Source organism: Hermetia illucens, chromosome 3 (assembly GCF_905115235.1).
Source record: "Hermetia illucens chromosome 3, iHerIll2.2.curated.20191125, whole genome shotgun sequence".
Lineage (NCBI taxonomy): Eukaryota > Metazoa > Arthropoda > Insecta > Diptera > Stratiomyidae > Hermetia > Hermetia illucens.
The window spans coordinates 167530601-167549804 of NC_051851.1; the positions used below are offsets into that span (position 1 = coordinate 167530601).

Consider the following 19204-nt stretch of genomic DNA (forward strand, 5'->3'; position numbering starts at 1 on the left):
CTCGCGGAGAGCACCCACGCCATCTTGACCTGCGTGGACTCGGGATCGCTGGAGGTGTTGTCCGTCAAGACCGACAAAGTACACGAGGTGTACACAACTCGGGAAATAGACGAGCTTAAGTCGATGGTAGCAAAACTAGCCGACGCGGTCACAAAGCTCACAGCGACGGTTGGTACTTTGCGTTCGGAGGGTAGATCTCGATCGCAATCACGCTCGAGGTCTGCTTCCCGAAGTGGGCGTTCGGGTAGTCGTACGCCGGGACTCTGATCGGCCTCGACGGATTGTTGGTACCATCAGTAATACGGAGCTCAAGCGAATAAATGTACCACCGGATGCTGGGTGCCTCGGCGACGGCTACCCGAAGCGCACTGCCACGTCGCCTTACAATCTTCGACCCCCTAAATAAACGCTGCTTCCTGGTCGACACGTGTACTGAGGTATCGGTTCTTCATGTACCCTCTCCGAACACCCTATTCCCGCAAAATTTACGCCTGGCAGCCGCGAACTCATATCCCGTCAGCACCTATGGCTATAGGTAGGTGGACGTGAGTCTCGGACCTCGCCGAACTTTTTCGTGGCGTTTCATTTTAGCGGACATCAGCATCCCCATATAAGGCGCAGACTTCCTGTCACTATGGCCTGCTGGTTGGCATGCAGAGCAACATCATTAATAGACTTCGTAACCTTGTTACAGACGCCAGGGAAGATTTCTACCTGCCGAGATGACACTCTGCCAATAATTTTCGAGGACGTTACCGACCATCGCATTCGTGCACTCCTCCGAAAGTTTCGCAACATCACTATTGAAAGTGTTTTCTCTCAGCCGGTGCAGCACGATGTGCACGATGTGATTGGAGATATTGGGGAGTATGCATTAATTCCTGTTCCTACGTCGGTGATGAGTACTGGAATATGGCAAAATTCAGTCTGTTCTTCAGGAGTTTTTGTTCCGTCAAGGACAGCGGTGCCGGTACTGTTCTCGCCTTTTACTGCATTTGTAGAACTCTAAACTTCTTATCGAGGAACTTCCTGTTCCTCTCCTTTACGCATCATTCGCTACTGATGAAGGTGATAACGACCCTTCGAACTGCACCCACAGTGATCGCCGCTCTATCATTTCACAATTTGAACGCGGTATAGGAATGAATCAGAGGAGCAAGGCTACAGTTGGGGAGTTAATATCCAACAAAGCCTCGATCAAAAACGTCGAAAACATTTTGGCGATTGAAGGTCGACATATTTATGATATAACATTGGTAATCAGTGAATCTCATTTGCAGATAGAAAAGTGAATCAATTGTGGAACCGTAAGCTATGTAGATGGAGCGATTCATAAAAAAGGCGTCAAGCAACCCCATTGAGATGTTAAGAAGGAGATACGAAAGTATCGAGCAAACAGCTTTACTGAAGGATATCATGGAGGGCTTGCGAGCTTTGGAATCAGCAGGGAAGACCGTCGAAAAAGCCACGAAGGGGGTTGTCGAAACAGAAGGAACTTCAAAGGGAAATAACGAAACTAGGTACCATATTCCACGACGTAATACAGAGCAATAGTGAAGTCCTTATCTCGTAAATTCTTCTCCTAATATAACATTCTCGACTCTCCTGTTTCCTTTTCATGGGATAGGTGTTCGGGATACCATTGTATGACTCTGTTTTTATAGTATTTCTCAAGGATATTGCTTACTTCAGGTTTACTGGTCAATTTTGCAGTTACTAAAGAAAATACTTCTAAACAAAATATTTTTATTGACTCTAAAAACATATCTATAACATCATCTTAAACAGTAAATCTATCCATTAAAAAGTAATTATAAATTGATAATGTACTTATCTAGTTTTTTCCATAGAAAAAAAAACAACACTCATTCAAAATCCACAAGCAGCTCATCTCTATCTGTGTTCCTATACCGAATAAGAGCGCTGGCAGGAATCCTTTCAGCCCTTTTTCGCCATCGTACAAATAGGTACAGACTAACTATCGCTCCAATAATGACCACAAGATACCACACCCAACTGATTGTCTTAAATTCAGTCTGTTGCTTAGCCAAGCTTAATTCAACCCAATCTGAATATGGCCCCGGTCCTGCAAGTGACACAGATCGTACCCGAACCTCATAGACTCCCCGGTCCAAATTCAGTACGTAACGAAAATGGGCTGATTCGTGCTCTAAGCGTGTGATGCAAATGAAGTCCACACATGACTCCTTATCACATGTTGGGTCTTTCAAATTGATGTTGTAGGCTACAGTGAGTCCATTTGGTTGCTTTGGCTCATCAAACTCCAATTGCGGTTGATGAGTCTCGCTGGATACATCAATCTTCATAAATACACGATCTCTCTCAGGATCACTTTGAGTGCGATCACTGTGAAGGGTATACGGTCCACATCTGGTTATATTATTGCAGGCATAGAAGTGAATTATGTAAAGCCGGAATGGTTCCAGGCCGGTTATCGTGTATGTCTTCTGTTCGCTCTTAAACAGCATCGACTTGACAAATGTCTCTGAATTGGGAGCAGGCCAACTTTCCAGGTCCTCATAGTTTCCACTGTGTTCGCCACTACCCGTTTCATGTTTATAGCGATTGGAATATCGACTATGTTTACAATCTTCATCCTCAATGTCGAAACAATGAAAACTCTCCCCCAATTTTGTCTGGAAGTTGAAATCATCTTGATGGGAGGACTCATCGTTAAGGCAACCACAACTGGCATTTGCTTCTGCTTGATCATGCTCAAACTGGTCGACACAATAGTCGCGCAAGTCAAGGATCTCTTTTTTATCGGGTTCATAAAACAAGTCGATGATATAGTAATCGATCCGTTCATGCTTATCCAAACGCGGAAGCCAAGTCAATGTCAGACTGTCAGCAGTTTTTCCAGAGGTCGTTATGTTTTGCTCAGAGGGCACAGGAGCTTCTGTTGTGAAATACTGAATATCCGATTCGCTACTCGTGAAGTTGTCATCCTTTTCCTTGATTCGGTAGGTCTTTACATAGAACGCATATTGAGTGTACTGCTTTAAGTTCGTCAAGTTATAGATGAAGTGCTCTCCACTGCGCTGCAAGTCCTTTTGCAGGATTAGTTGGGTTTTCCAAACGTCTCTGGAACATTCCAACATGTTTCTAATGAGTTTAAAAGTTATCATGCTTCTGCAGGAGGTGGAAAACAAATACTCACTCATAGCAAACATCCTCATTTTTGGTTTGTGATTTATTACTCAATGGGACGTCCGTGTAGAACAGGATATACTCTGTCCCATTGACCAACGTGTTATCCAATTCCTTCCAACGGATTGTCACGCTATCGATCCCCAGTACCTGGAATTTTCAGTGAATCCGCACAGATTTTGAAACTTGAAAGATCCGAATGATCCATTTGGTCCTACCTTGAAGCTTGTCTCCAACTTGATGGGGTTACATGCCGGTTCTTCATCTGTTTTTGGCAGGTAATCTAAGGTCCGATTGTGCAGCGTCTCATTTTGAAATTCACGAATTTTCAAAAAGCACAATTTATAATTGGAATGAATGAACATTCCTCCATTTACCAGAGTTAGATAGCTTCCCTTACTCCTAGGCCACAAATCAACTAAATTTTGATTATAATAAATAACTAAGGAAAACTTATTGTATTCTAACTCTTGGCCATGAATTTTCTTCAGCCCTCGAAGAAATGAAAGGGATGTAATTAAAGGTGTCCTGGAGGAGATGAAAAATTATAGAAATTAATATTTACATATTTTACCAGCCCAATGATAAGTAATTAAAATATTTCATAAAAGGCAGAGGAAAGATTTTGGTCGGCGCACACAGATCGTGGTCAGGCACACCGACCTCTCTGTTCTGGACTCGCGCAACGACGAACAAGATATATACAAACCTCGGTGGTTTTTGTCAAGGAACAAGTGAGCTCCTGGCTATCCATTTCAGAAGACCGCAGAGCCTCTTGGCTCTTGTAGCATTAAATGTTACAAACGCGCACAAGGGAGTAAAACTGGTTTCATCAAAGGGCCCATTCAGAGAAGTTCGACTTTTCGTAGGACCCCCCTTCTATACAGGCAGCAGTCCTACAATTGAAAGTGTTTTCCTTAGTGGGGAGAGTATAGCGGGAGAAAGCCGATCCTGACACCCAATACCTCGAACGACGGAAGACGCAGTGACCAAAGGGGATGGCGCTCTGTGAGTTTATTAAGGACCATAGGAATATTTCCCATAATACGACCGATGTAGGGAACATGTCCCCCGCAGAAAGGCAGGTGACGTCGTTGGCGGCGGAGCACCCCATCAGACCCGCGTAAAGTTTAAAAAATATGCATAAATCCAAATAGGATCTATGCTGTTATAGGAAGGGGAGGTTCAGAAAGCGGAGATGGGAGGGATGGTCCACCGGAGGAAAGCTCTTCTTAAAGAAGAGGGAACGGATGAATTTACGTTGCACATTTTCAAGGGCAAGACAATCACAGTTACGGGAAGGTGATCAGATCACGGAGCAGTACTCGAGGGTATCCCTTACGAGGAAATTGAAGAGACCTAAGGAGGGTTGGATAGAGTCAAACTCAAAGGACGAGAGAAGTATAAAGCTTGACAATTTTGTTGCTCGATTGGTGACTTCGAGGCAATGGGTGTGAAAGCGGAACTTATTGTCAAAAGTGGCTCCGAAGTCGTGAGTGGAATTTAATAAGGAATGTCCGTTAAGAGTCGATATAGCGGAAAAAAGCTTGAGATCGTCGGCGTAGAGCAAACAGGGACAAGTAATAAAGGAGGGAATTCGATGATAAAAAATAAAAAAACAAACAAAGGGCCCAGAATAGATCCCTGTGGGACACCAGAGGAGGGAGAGAAGGAGGTGGAAGTGCAGCTGTCAAAAGAGGTGGCAGGATCGGTTGGAAAAGTAGGAGGCAAGCCATAAAACAAATAGCACGAGAACGCTTAGAAACGAGATTTTGGATAGAAGTATCTTGTGATTCCCGGTTTCGAAGGCTTTAGCAAAATCAGTGCAAATGGTATGTACTTCTTGCCGTGAATTTGTAGTGGACCTACGTTTAAGAAAGCCGTGTTACTCTTTGACTATCTCGTGGCCAAAGTGGACGAACAACCAGTCGCTGACATATTTTTCTAAGATTTTGGAACAGAAGGAGAGGGGGGAAATGAGACCGTAATTCCCGGTAAGTGCACGATCATCACTTTTGTGAATGGGGATGATGAAAGCCTCCTTCCACAAGCCGGGAAAACGATTCACTTTGAGGCTTTTGTTGAATATAAGAGATAGGGGAAGGGAAATGGACTTATCAGTTTTGAGCAAAAAGAGGTTTGGAAACAGCCAATGTCAAGTTTGCCGATGAGGTACTCGACAAGAAGAGCGGTAAGACGGGGAATGGTAGGCGATGCGGAGCAGGCAACATCGACTAACGGGAGGAATGCGGAGGAAGAAGGGAAACATAGACTGAGGAAAAGTAGCGGTAGAGTAAATCACAAGACAGTTGGGGGGAGTTACCTGAGGAGCCAGAAAATTTAAAGGACGAAGGGGATAGCTGTGCAGGACAGCGGGAGTTGTGAATGTGGAACCAGAAATGTTTGACGTTTCCGCGTTTTAGTGAGTCTTCAACACCGGTCAAATATTCGAGATTCAACGGACAGGAAGGTTTGAGAGGACAAGGTCAAGAGTGCGATCTAAGTGGTTTCTAGAAAGGTTAAACTGAAGGGCAATGCAAGTGTACATGAAATTTGATAAAAGCAGGGAGGGTGGTTGGAGTTATTAGGGAGGGAGGGAAAGCTAGGATTATTGGGCCAGGAGATCATGGGGAGGTTAAACTCGCCACAGAGGATGAAAGAAAGCGAGGGGAACAAAACGGTTAGGACCTCTGATAGCCTGTCGAAGAAATCCTCGTACAGAGAAGGCGGGAAGGGGGGTACATTTTGAGCAGCATCGCACAGTGATATGCACTATTGGAGAGGTCCGATATAGTGGAGGAGGATGGATCTAACAACACCTTATTCGGATTTGTGACAGGGAAGCACGGTCTTGGCGACTGTTAGGATAATGGTGGAAGGTTTGTGGATTTTTGTAGCTTCCACGGATTCTTCATTGGTGGTGCATTTTTCGAGTAAAGAATCTGCCATAAGGTTGGATTACGACATGGACATTACGAGATCGACCACTCCGCAATCCGCAATAGATTGTCCGAGATGTGCGTAACAAGAAGGGCCCCGACATCGACCTTGAAAGAGATCACCCCCTGATGATCGCTTACTTTCGCTTGCGTATTGCATCCGCCATTTCTCACAGGATTGGAGAACTACGACCCCACAAGTTCAACATAGACCGCTTGTATGATCCAGCAATTGCTCGACGGTGGGAGAGCTATCTTGCTGATCGGACGGCAGATAAGCTGAGTAGCCCGTCAGAGCATATCGATGTGCATTGAGCCACCATCAAAAATGCTCTCTTCTCTAGTGTTACCGGTGTCCTTTCGGGACGTAGCCGATGCCCTGCTGGTCATGGCTTGGTGCGCTTGATTTCTGATATCGAGCGAAATTCGGGGAGTTGAGCGTAATGTAGGCAGTGACAAAAAGGAAATTGTTGTTGCGGTTCTTGGGAGAGCGGAAGATACAATAGAACACAATAATTTCAGAAATATATACCCCATCATGGTGGTTCTTCCTCTTATGGATGAAATCGCTAGTCACGTAACTTGCGGATATGACCTGGTTCTCCAAGCATAGGAGAGATCACTTCGGCCATCGGTTTCTTCGTAGAGTTATTTACCGCTACACATGCAGTTACTGCAGATTTACGACTTCTACCGGTACAGAAATGTTGGTAATCCGAGATATTTACCAGAAAGTGGAAACAAGGGATGATCGCTAAGATTCCAAAGAATGACAGCCATTTTGGGTGTGACAATTGGAGGGGTATCTGTGTCCCAAAGGTAATAGCCAAAATAATACTGGAACACATCAAAGAAAATCTCGAAAGCTTAATCGACAGAAGACATGCTAGTTTCCGCTTGGAATCCTTGTTCATCGATTACATGAATATCATAGGGATCATATTGGTACATTTTACGGGGTCTAGATCTTCGCTTCACCTGTTCTTTATCGATTTCAAGAAAGCTTTCGACGGCGTAAACAAGGAGTGTATTTGGTGTCCTCTACGTAGGAAGGGCATTTCAGAGAAATTAAAAGCTACACATGATTGCGCAAAATGTCTAGTGCTGCACCAGGGTAAAATCACGGAGGATTTTGAGGTCAAAAGCGGGGTTCGCCAGAATTGTATTATATCACCGATATTATTTCTTCTTGCTATTGGTGACGTTTTTCATGCTACTGTGTCCAGAGCGCGAGTAGGTGTTCATTGGACTATGACATCTTTCCTCAAACGCCTCCACTGACATCGGTTTGCTCTCTCACTGGATCATGGGTCATGACCAAATGACTCGAGTCATCATAATGTTCCTATCTGCGTTGATCCACAGAGCATCGAAAGCGTTGATCAATTTATATATCTCGAAATTGAGGTTTCTGCCGACGGTAGCGCGCTAGATCCACTTTCGCTGTCCTGTCTAAAGTCGGGAAATGTAGTTATCACATCAAAATCCAGTTGAGGCCGTTTTGAGCATCATCGGAGTACGCTGGACTGATGCTATTACAACCGAAGAGCTTGGTCGGAGCATAGGCCAGGCACCCATATGCAATGCAATGGAATGGAAGACGGAAGTGGTAGTAGGTAGGTCACACATTAAGGATTTCATTGCTAGGTACGTTATGGAATGGAATCCTCTCCCAAGACGAATGGGTTGCTCCAAGGGCACTTGGCGAGAAGGAGTGCAGGCGCCTCGGGAAATCCTAGGGCAAACTGAAGACCATTTCAGGTAAACGCAAACGATGGCGCGTAGGTGTGTTATGTTGTCAAATATAGATGGCCCAAGCTAAAGCTGTCGGCATCTTATCTTAAGGGTTGTTTTTCGGCTTTGTTTTATGCAGCTCCTCTCTGGCATGTGCATAAGTCAGAGGTGGAAACTGTTGCGCGCCGACTCTTGTAGAACATATCCCAGCCTCAGATATAGCTTGGAAAACAGTACAAATATTTTTGATAGTGATCCCCAGGAGGAGATTCGAAGGAAGATAATAAACAGATGCATCTTAATGGCTATCCGGAGTAAATGAAGTAAAAGAAAGTGATTCTAATGAGTATGAATCTCATGTAACTGTACGAACCTTTCCACCTTCCAACGATTAAAGAAAAATAGACAGACCGGCAGACAGAAATTGAATCGATTTTAATAAGTTTTTCTTTAACATATAACTTTAAAAAGTATTGCCTTGTTCGATCCTGACGTACGGCTCTATTGTATGGTGGCAGGCTTTGAAAAAGAAATACAATAGAAGGAAGCTTAATAGAATTCAAAGAACCGCGTATGCAGGTGCTACGGGGGGCTCTGTAGTCCTGCCCGGCCGATGCTCTCAATGTACTCCTGCATCTCCTCCCCCTAGACGTCCACATCAAATATGTTGCAGCGTGCAGTGACGTCAGACTACGTGAGTCCGGATGCTGGACAGCGAAGTCCTACGGCCACAGCAACATCCTAGATGAAATACCTCGAGACATCTGGGCATCCCCCACGGACTATGTCACACGCAAGCTGAACTTCACGAGAAACTTTGCTGTGGACCTTCCAAGCAGGGCAAAGTGGAAGACCGGCGGCGTGTTGTAAGACTATGACACGGTATTCTTTACGGACGGATAAAAGATGGCCTATGGAGTCGGCGCGGGGGTTTTCTCGAATACACACAGTGTATCCAAGTCGTATGGTCTCCCAGGTTTCACCAGTGTATTCCAGGCGGAAGTATTGGCGATATTGGAAGTCTGTCTGAAGCGTGATTCGAGCCCCAAGCGTAACATAGCCATTCTGACCGACAGCCAAGCGGCCATCAAGGCCTTGTACTCAACGACGACATCTTCCCAGCTGGTGGGGCAGTGCAGAGACGCGCTCAACCATCTGGGCGGCACGCTCAAGGTCACCCTCCTCTGAGTTCCCGGGCATAGCAACATAGAGAGGAAGGCAGTCCCTCGGCGAATTCAGTCGGTGTTCCGCTGGCGGCTGTCGGGGGCCGAGTCTACTCGCACTACCTAGCAGCCGCGGACCTGAGATAGCGAAGGTTTACAAGCTGTGCCAAGTCAAGGAGAATTTGGCCCGCTTATAACATAGCCCAATCACGAGAGTTCCTGTGCCAGACGCGTGCAAATGCATTCAAGATTACAGCGGTCTGCACGGGGTACTGGCCCATAGGGGACCATGCCGCTAGGCTCGGCTTACCCTACAACTCGCATTGCCGAAGCTGCGGAGAAGGAAGGGAAACTCTGTTGCACTTTCTCTGCGATTGCCCAGCTCTGGCTAGAGTCAGGCTGCTGACACTGGGTAAACCATTCTTTGGGGACCTCAGAGAGATTTCTAGCTGCAGGGTCGGAGAGCTGCTTTCCTTCGTGAATGCTATGGGCTGGCTCTGAAGATCCGAGCCGGCTGGACTGTGCTTCCCTGCTCCCATAACAACAGTCACGGTCTTAGGAGTTTGTGGCATCAAAACGGCGCACCAAAGCGCTAATTGGGCTCCTCGGAGCGGCCACTGATACCTACCTACCCTACCATTGTCTAAAGGGTCAGATAATAAGATATTCTGCAAATCTATAAAGGCACTACAAACCTATAAATTTTTAGAAGTCCGTAAATTTCTTCAATAGACGACAGGTGCTGTTGAAGTTCCTTCTCGCTGATGCGATTCGTTATATGAATTTGCAACGTTCCATTGATTATGGTACACCCTTTTAGTCGTTCAGCATCTGACAAGTGTTGGACTGCATTAGGCTCGCATATTTTCGGGCATTGTTGGTCCCTACAAGGGAAGCACTCAGTTTGGGAGATTTCCTGTGAAAATATAAAAAAAAGAAAAAACAAATTATCACTTACAAAAACACGAAAACATCAAGAGTTGATCATGAAGACAAAGTAGTATTTCTAATTATTTGCGAGGCTTGCAGGAAGTCCTGAAATCTTCGCATATTTTGTCATATCAAATCAACTTACGCCAGTTGAGAAATCTGTTGTACTAAATCCTGCTGGACACGAAAGGAGACATTCATTTTGGTAAATAATTCGCCCGAATCTCCTGCAGTCTTCACGTGAATAACATCGAAAATATTCAGGGATTAGCACTCTGGAAAATTCCAAGTTTATGAAAATTAGAGGAATTAAAAGAACGCTAAAAAATGGAGGCAAGGATTCATCATCGAAAAAAAAATAAATTTGCCAAAAAGGAGTGTGAGGACAATATTTTGATATAAAATAAAAAAAAATAATGATTTGTATACTTATTACTGGGGCATTTTTCAACGCATACTCCAAGGTCAGATATTCCCTTGCAGACATTGCAACCTGCCGCACTTGAGTTTCTACAGCCACCCAGACACAAGGGGTGGCATTTTATGGTGCTCACTGAAAAGAGAGAGAGATATTGATTATGATACCGAAGAGTTATGTGGAGCTAAATCGGAAATACCAAAAAATAACAACCCGACCAAGCTCGTTGAGCCGGAAAACTTATGTCTCAAATGCCACAATCGAGAGGGAAGGTCCCCAATCGATGTCTCCTTTTTCTCAGATGTCAATGAGGCGTGGCTTTAGGGTCACAAGTTTTCCGTCTCTATGCGACAGTCTAGTTGTTGAATAGTCTTTTAAGGGATATTCTTGACCTAAATCTAGTCTATAATTTTTTCTAATGGATCAGGTCAATTAACCGCCCCCTTATATTACCTTGATAATGATTTTAAATAAATTTAAATAAGATAGTTAACTTACTCATACGTAATAAATTATCATCTTTGAACTTCTGGCAATCTTTGCTTGACCAGCAACGATCATCTTTGCAACCGCGGCAGGAGGCCCTCGTGGGGCATGTATTATTGTCCTGTTGCTTGATAACATGAGTTCCATACGATGTGGTTATACTAAACCAATCAATCTAAAAGCACGGGCAGGGTTAGAACTTATTTCTAAATATAATATTTCCGTAAATTTTAGCTAATTTATGAGGTGGACTTTTTCAGAGGAATGGATAAGTCAGCACCCATTAGAAAAAAAAGCGCAACATTTGTGGCTTAAATGACGAATCGGTTGATACTATATGACAAATAAAGTGTACCTTACAATTCGAACATTCATTGAAGGCCGCAACAGAGGTCAATGATGAAAAATCAAAAACCTTATGACCTCCCGACCTGAAGTATCGTCCTTATGAAAAACTTCCCAATCGCCGGCCATGTTTTACCAAAATACCAATGTATCTTACACTAACCACTAAAATCGTGATTCATGCTTAGGTTAGGTTACAGAGCTGGGAGGAACGATAGGTATAGCACCAAACACTCCGTCCAGCCGTGGATTTTCTTGATCCTTTTATTATGAGATAGGACAGTGGCTTAGTTCTTCACTACTAAGGCCCTAGGGGTGCTAGGCATTAATGTCCGTGAGTCCGCTTACTTTATAGGGTAACAGTCTAATTCGATCCTAAGTCTTAAAGTGTGTTAGAACATTGCACTTGTCCCATGCGCGGTCCACTTTCTCGAGGATGACAATGAGATCTGAGTCCGCAAGGGACTTATCTGAAATCGCTTTTGCTACGAAACTTCTCTAGTACCGTGGAAACCGGGAAGATATTCTGAAAACATATGCTCCAAGAGAATTTCTGGAAGATATGATATGATATGAACTTCCAGCTAGTACCGTTTAAACTTAAACAATTGAAGGAAACATTCTTGATGATGACAGATTGGATCACCAAGGTTCTAACTCCGCAATGATGGGACGGGAACTGGCTTTAAACGCTCTGTTCTCTATTGTCAAAACTGTTTTGAATGCCGAGGTGGCAAGGTTTCATGCAGACAAATCGGGTAATTTTAACTCCTTTCCTGTGTAGGAGCCTAACGACGCTGGAATGCCATTCTGATTGTTCCTCAAAAAGGGAGATAAACGAACCCTAGTAAGGATTCTAACATGTTGCAGCTCCTCGAATTTCCACCAAGGGAAAAAAACGGAGTGGAGTGGACTTGGTAATATTTGACCACTGTTAGAATGAGACCTTGAACTTTCTCAAACTTAATACAAAGATACTCCGAAAGCTGGCAGATGATAATTCCGTTAGCGGAGGTATGGACAACGCTGAAGCCAGGTTGTCGGAGCTGAGCATCGAGCATCTCCTGGACAGCAAAAGAAAACAGAAGGATGTATTTCTTGCTTCGATTCCTCCCATGTGGTCCGTGGGTACCACATCATTACATGCGAGGGCAGTTCTTCTGGGTTTTTCTCACTTCATGCCTTGCTAAGATCAGCGACGCCTGGGAGACCGTTATGCTCATAATTACCACACTTAACGAGTCTCGCAAGAGACCTATTGCTCTCTTCTACTTGATGGAAATCCAAATGGTTAAAGATAAATAAGGACAATCTCGTTCAATTTCCAGGGACAACTGAGTGGTGACCAAGGAAGAGGAATCCCGGTTGGACAGCCAGTCTACTATGCATTAACTAAGAATGCTTCGACGCACTGATTCGGAATCAGGAACGCTAAGATCAAGGTATTTCCTACCAGACGAAGACTCGGAACTAGTCAATGTCCCCAATGGGCTGTTGCAGGAGATGAAGATAGACGTGAGCAGACCATGCTGAGAGTATTGCATATAAATCTACAACATCCAAGGGCGGCTCGGCTAATCTACTGATTTTTCGCCGGGACGAAGCCATCAACATTGCACTAACAGAGGCGCCCTAGATCAAAAGATTCCAAAGCAAATATTATTATTTATTTCTCTCTTCTAGTCTAGAGTATGTCTCCTCGCCAGAAAGAGCCTGCACCCTTTCTGTGTCCGGATCTGAGTTCCAGCAACGCAACCGTGGTCAAACTAGAAGAGACTGGAGAGGGAAACCTATACATTGACCGAACAATTACAACGTCTGATAGCTAGATATGAGGCATATGCTTTGGGGTAGTTCGGAAAGCAGCAAAGAAGGTGAGTTTCTCTCCGATTTTATTATTAATGCATTATTACCTATAACAGACCTTCCACTTCCCAGCTGACTATTAAGAGGAGGTCTTGATATTACCTTGCTAACTGACAATGAGACTTTCAAGATAGAGAACTGCAGAGTGCCTGATCAGCGATCCTTCGCAAATCACAGTTCTTATCAACCTGAATATAATTGCAGAGGCTTTCTACCCTCTCCTCAGGAGGATCGAGTGAGAGAAGTTTAGCCAGTTACTAACCTTTAGGGTCGGGATTTGGATAAGACAACAGTTCATCAACTGACGACTGACGTCGGACTATCAACTAAACACCTCCCTGTCGTAAGAGAACTAGCCTAGTACCGTTTGACACATTACTACGGGCTAGCCCTCCCCCTATATCGGCTTTGGAAGTCTTCAAGTCTGGGAATTCCTTTCACCAACGAGAGGAAAGGGGAGGAAAGCAATTGTTGGTTCTGGAAACCCTTTGCCATCCGGTTCCTTCGCCGGTCGAGTTCAATCTTCTTCCCTCCATTCACCTCGTTGACCAGATTCTGCAAGCCGCGAATTTTGCTTTTATTTACTCTGCCTTTATGGTGCATGTCTTTTCGTTGGCGTGTAAACGTTCTGCCAAACGGCGAAGCTTATGGCACTCCTTCCATAGGTAGACAATTTCTGTCGTCTACCAGTACATAGAAGGCTTGTCACCGCTAGGGCCCCTCCTAGGCATGGAAGCCTCACACGCCGTCGTTATCATTTTCATCCCGAAACGCCTTCCAGCGCGACTCTGCCTGTTTCAAGCGCAGCATTCCATAGGCAGGGGGAACGCCGGGTCGGTGCGATGCACTGATGGTCACTTACCGAGAAGTCTTCCAGGATTCGCCACCCGTCCACCGATGGTGCCAGAGATTCCGACGCAAAAGTGATATCAGGAATGCTTTCTTCGCACCCTGGGCTCGGAAACATTGGTGTGGATCCGGTGTTTAAAACTACTAGCCCGGTTCTCGACGCCATTTCCCCAATCCGTTTCCCTCTAGAGTCTGGCTGAGGAATGCCTTATTCTGACCGCGTCTACGGCATGCTGTCCCCCTGTCGACCTTTTCTGCGAGGGAGCCAAGATCTCGGATTTCTAGAGAGCACATAGTCTCTCGACTAGATACAAGAGCCTTCTCTCCCAGTAACCCCTCGGCCGCTTTACAGAACGTACATATGCTCCGCATGGAAGACACTTCTGCTCCGTTGTTTTCGAGTTTCATCCTATTGTGGATTTCACTGAGAACTTCCGCAAATGTCTTGCCTTCCGTCGGCTTAATGAGCAGAGCCGACAATCTAGTCCTTTTTTATTTCCTCGCCTTTCTGATACTGGCCTTTGGCTTGTAACCTCATTGTCTTTGGACAAATGGGTCTCTGGCGGCGTAACTAGTTGTTTCCCTTTATCCGTCTTCGCCTTCTTTTTTTTTTTGGCCCAGGAGACTACTTGGATAAAGTCTCCTTTAGGCACGTTTTCCTCTTTCCGCTTTTCCCCCAGTTCACTTTGCAGTGGACTATCTACGGTCCGTTTGACGCTAGCAGTGTTCTCAGGAAGTGCGGTTGTTTCTGTCTTCCATGTGCCTTTCGCTGCTCTTCACGTTTTCCTATCGAAGAAGATGCGATCCACTATTTCCTCTAATTCCATCAGCTCGTTTTAAATCCTTTGCGGACGTTCCTCTGGAGGAACGTTACCGACCGCATACGCTTCACCACTGCCGCGCATTTCCTGATAAGCCTTTTGGTCAACTGCACTTTTACTCAGTTTGTGTTCGAATCCACATGCCCAGGACTAGCGTTTCTGACTGGGATTTTTCCAGAACAGGGACCCTACAGGTCATTGGAGTTGTCGTCCCCGCACGGTCAGCCGCGCCTCTTGGTAAGGCTTCCTCTTTATTTGGGCATTCCGTTGTCACATCGGGTAATTCAGCTCTCGCTGCCTCTTAAGCAGGTCGCGCGATTAATGGCGCATTTTTGTGCTGCGCTTAAACGCAGTCAGCTCTTGCTCTTTCCTTGTTATTTCGTCGATTTTATTTTTGTGTTATTAGGTTTATTTTCCATGGAAATTTCACTAGCGCATCGTATGCAAAGGAGCAGGCCACAATAATCAGAAACAGTTGTACCCTCGGGGACACAGCAGTCACCCCAGTTTACTGAGGCCTGACCTATGCTTAGCTGATTACGGAACTCACCAACGGATCAGCGCTCCCCCGGGGCAACGTGGTCTACTAATACCGGTTCAATGCACACTACCTGACCAGGGTCCCGAAAGGGCTGGCTCCTAATACACGTCATAACTACTACCTTGACCTTGAGTTATACTCACATCACCCCATCGACGTCGACAGAGCGCTCTTGACGGCTGCGGTGACTCCCAGGGTGTCCCGACGTGTATCGGTCAATGATAGAATAGTCAGGATAAAACTGTCCACGGCCGTGACAGGTATCCTGACTAAATTCACGAGACTGACTAGGCTAACCCTGACCAATATGCCAGGCCAGATAAACGCAGCACGATCATTATCGAAGTCATTCAACATAAACCACGGTCTAAGACAAGAGGGTGCCCCATAATGCAAAAACTGGCACTGGGTAAATTGCAAGAGACGGCATCCATTCTCCTATCTAGGGTCGAAAACCACAACCGATTATAGCTCCGATATCATGGCCGTTTGGTGGTGGTGGTTGAGGTGGGGGGTGTATGGTGATGATGATCCAGCCCAGGAAGTCTATAAGGACAATATTTATGGTAAAAAAAGAAGACGCTACACAGCTTTTAAGGAAATCGAAGTGGTAGACCGCGGCTCAAAACGGAAATGTCTAGAAATGTCAACAACCGGTAGTTGTCTCGTTGACGATCATGAATTATCGATGCCAAGTTGAGCTTCAAGAGTCGAAAGAGAAGACAACCAAGGCTAGTACCAGCGGGGACAAAGTATAATCATAGGTTACTTAAGGCAACTTGTGTGGGCGGGAGCGTTGTTCATTGTTCTGAACCGAGGGCAAGTGAATTCAGAATAGCGGCTAATTATATTCTAGCGAATTAGGCAGTATAAATTTATGTGAATTGATTGCGGACTTCCGAAAGCCACCAGAAATGTGGGCGCGGGATGACAGCAACGATGGGATACTTTTGAAAAGGACTACTGGATCCGAGAACTGATTCCGTGTACTGATTGAATTAAAACCTATTGCAGTTTCATATGGGACACGGTGATTATTGACGTATTTGCTTTATTTAGATCGGACGATTTTCCCGACTTTTCTGAATGCTCTGTTGCGCTCGAGCACTAGGAGTACACTACGATCTATAATCGGAGCTTCGTAGCTAAGAAGGGAAGGTAAAAGTACACCTATAACATGACTGAAAAACCACATAGTCTCGGGAAGAAGATACTGACATCAAAAGCAAATTGGGCGTGATAAATGCAACAATAACCGCGCTACAAGTCATGAAACGAGCCGGGCATCTTAGCTCAATTCAGGCATTAACCACTAACGAATGCCTAACCACGCTTTCGACTATCGTGCGAGGGCACGAGCAGTTTTGTAGAATACGCAACTGGTTCTCAATAGCAGTATCGAGGACCACCAAAATGTTCGGTTTCTTCAACTTGAGTTAGAATTTTATTGATATCCTTTAGACGTTCTGGTGTTGGCAGACTATGAAAGACAATGAACGGCGTCTTGCAGTAATGGAGATGAAGATGTTGCGTTGGACTAGTGCCGTGACACGTTTTGATCATATCCAAAATGAGGAAGTCGATGGTAAATGACCAAAAAGCCGGCCGAAATAACGGTGGCTTGATACGGTGGGTGGGAATTTGCAAGTCTCGCGATTGGGTCCAGATCAAGCATTTTATAGAACCAAATGCCGAAACCAACCACGACCCCGCTTGTGAGCAGGACAAAGGCTGAAGAAAAAGAAAGGTTATGGCGGTTACAAAGCATGCGCTCAAGATCTAAAAACCTGGAAAGGGTTCCTCTAGAATGAAGAACATCTCAAAAATGGGGAAGTAGTGGCGAATGAAGCTTTCTGATTCTAGACCACCGTTAATAGTGGATTTAGGAACTGCATCCTGGATATGCCCAACAGGAAACGGTGCTAATATTAGTCTTGATCGAGGGTGCTATCTTGATAGTCGTGATACTTTCCCGTTAGGATGATTGAAGAGTGGTGTTCTTAGTTGTAACTGTAAAATGAGAGGGTTCACCGACGAGGAAGGAAACCAACAATTTCACTTGGAAGAAGGACCGATACTTGCTATATCCTTTGCATAACGTTTGCATGCTGAACAGAAAGGTCATTGGCAAGTTGGTATATATCTGAACAACCCCGTTAGGTTGTTATATTTCCTATGAATCCTTCAGAGATTTAAACAATACGTACAAAAAGTTGGATACTGAAGCAGAAAAGAGGTGCCTGCCTGAATAGCAGGATAGCAAAAATTGAAACATCTTATCCTTTTCCTCTGAGAATAGTCCCGCAATCTATCTGGTCACCGAAAATAGCGGGAAATTCAAATTTCTGTCTCTAAAACTTTCTTACCGTATTCACAAAGCAAAGTATTGGACATCGATTAATGTAGATATGACCTCGTTGTATGGACACTAATGATATCAAGCCAATCTGGGTAACACAGAAACGCAATCAATTAACGAAAACGTACTGTTTTGGGAAAGAAAATATTTACATCACTTAAATGGGGGACATCGTCTATCGCGAGGGCGTAATTCAGGAACAGTTTCTCTCCTCTGATGACCACTAAATTAGGAAACAATTGTCTCAACGTTTTGAGGTAGTAGACTTGGTAAACTATCATAAATTCCGTGATTTCCCTGTGTGGATGGATTATGTAACATTGAGTATGCGTCAAGGGGATGAGAAGGACTGACTGGGGGTGCTTACCTTAATTTCGGGAACGAATACTTATCAAAGTCAGCCGCAGTCCAATTCGAGTCAGTCATCAGCACAATTATGAGAGATCCTTTGATAACTGTACAATCCTCCAGGTCAGCCAGGGAGTCTGGTCGGTTTCGAATGTCCTTCGATCCACATTCCTTGCCGTCGTTATCGGAAAATTGCGTGAAAATTATCAAAAAAATTAGAAATATCACGAGCGTGTGGTAGATCTTGAGCTGAATTTTAAATCCGCGATATCCGTCCCTGGTGAAAGCCATAGTCCCGCTGAGGATCACTTCGCCGTTAACTAGTCCGCGTTAGCTAGAATATCACTTGCACTCGGATCACCATTTATGACACCATAAAAACGTTATTTCATTTTATCACAGTTGAGAGGGTCCGGCGAACCGTTCGCGTTAATTAGATGTGATTAGCGTAAAACGTTAATTCACTCGATTCGATACTCTCTTCTGGGTCTGTGGATGGAACGTGTGCTGGAGGTTTCGCGGGATCAACTGAGTGGTGACCGTTCCAAAGCGCTCGAAACAGAACAATTACTCATTCATTGCGGATAGACCATCTGTAATGGCTAGAATGATGGTTGGGCAGGTGAAGGAACTGCAGCTTAGAATCTTTGTGTACCTGCCCTTGAGCAATGGTGCAGGTCGACGGGGTAAAGCTCCGCTGCACCCAGCAATCACAGCAATCAGTGAAGATGAGCCAGAAGTTGTCACGACCTCACCGGAGCTTCGAATCCATTCCGTCTGCGTCGATGCGCCTATTATTGCCGATCATCATGGGAAGTCATCACTGATTCGATCACTACTTAAACTTATTACACTTTCTGATTCAATTAGGAATGATTTCTTTATTACTCGCAGTTTCTATACCAGTAACGGTCCCGGTATTCTGTGCCGAGCTCGTGCCTGCCTCCGGCCCGGTTCAGTCCAAGTATTCGGTTCAGTAGTTCTCCAAAGTAGTCGCCATGGAAGTGACTCTACCTACTTTAATTATCGTTTTTTCACCCAACAGCGGTTGAGGTGCATTCACAGTTTCGGGGGAGTATTGTATAGCATGATCGAATCATTAAAAAAAAACTCCATTTCTGGATGAGATACTCGGCGGAGAGGCCAAGGTGTGGACGGGGCTGGGGGACGAAAAACAAACGGAGTACTCTATTGACATTCATCAATTGACCTTTCTGGTTCCCCAGGCGAATAT

At 44.9% G+C, this 19204-nt stretch overlaps 1 protein-coding gene across 3 annotated transcripts; it reads right to left on the reverse strand.

The window, feature by feature from the left end:
* Nucleotides 1–1726: 1726 nt before the first annotated feature.
* LOC119653104 (insulin-like receptor) lies at nucleotides 1727–18934 on the reverse strand. 3 transcript variants are annotated; one of them, XM_038057620.1, is made up of 11 exons: nucleotides 18626–18934; nucleotides 17990–18572; nucleotides 17775–17919; nucleotides 17630–17710; nucleotides 10854–11016; nucleotides 10367–10490; nucleotides 10083–10212; nucleotides 9703–9923; nucleotides 3390–3699; nucleotides 3182–3321; nucleotides 1727–3126 (listed from the first exon to the last, which is right to left on the reverse strand). In XM_038057620.1, exons 2-11 carry the CDS (start codon nucleotides 18259–18261, stop codon nucleotides 1866–1868), a joined length of 2847 nt encoding a protein of 948 aa, XP_037913548.1. In that variant the 5' UTR covers nucleotides 18262–18572; nucleotides 18626–18934; the 3' UTR covers nucleotides 1727–1865. The 3 variants fall into 3 exon arrangements, with proteins under 3 accessions (XP_037913548.1, XP_037913547.1, XP_037913549.1); XM_038057619.1 differs by having other exon boundaries at nucleotides 17990–18934; XM_038057621.1 differs by having other exon boundaries at nucleotides 1727–3105; nucleotides 17990–18933.
* Nucleotides 18935–19204: the final 270 nt, after the last annotated feature.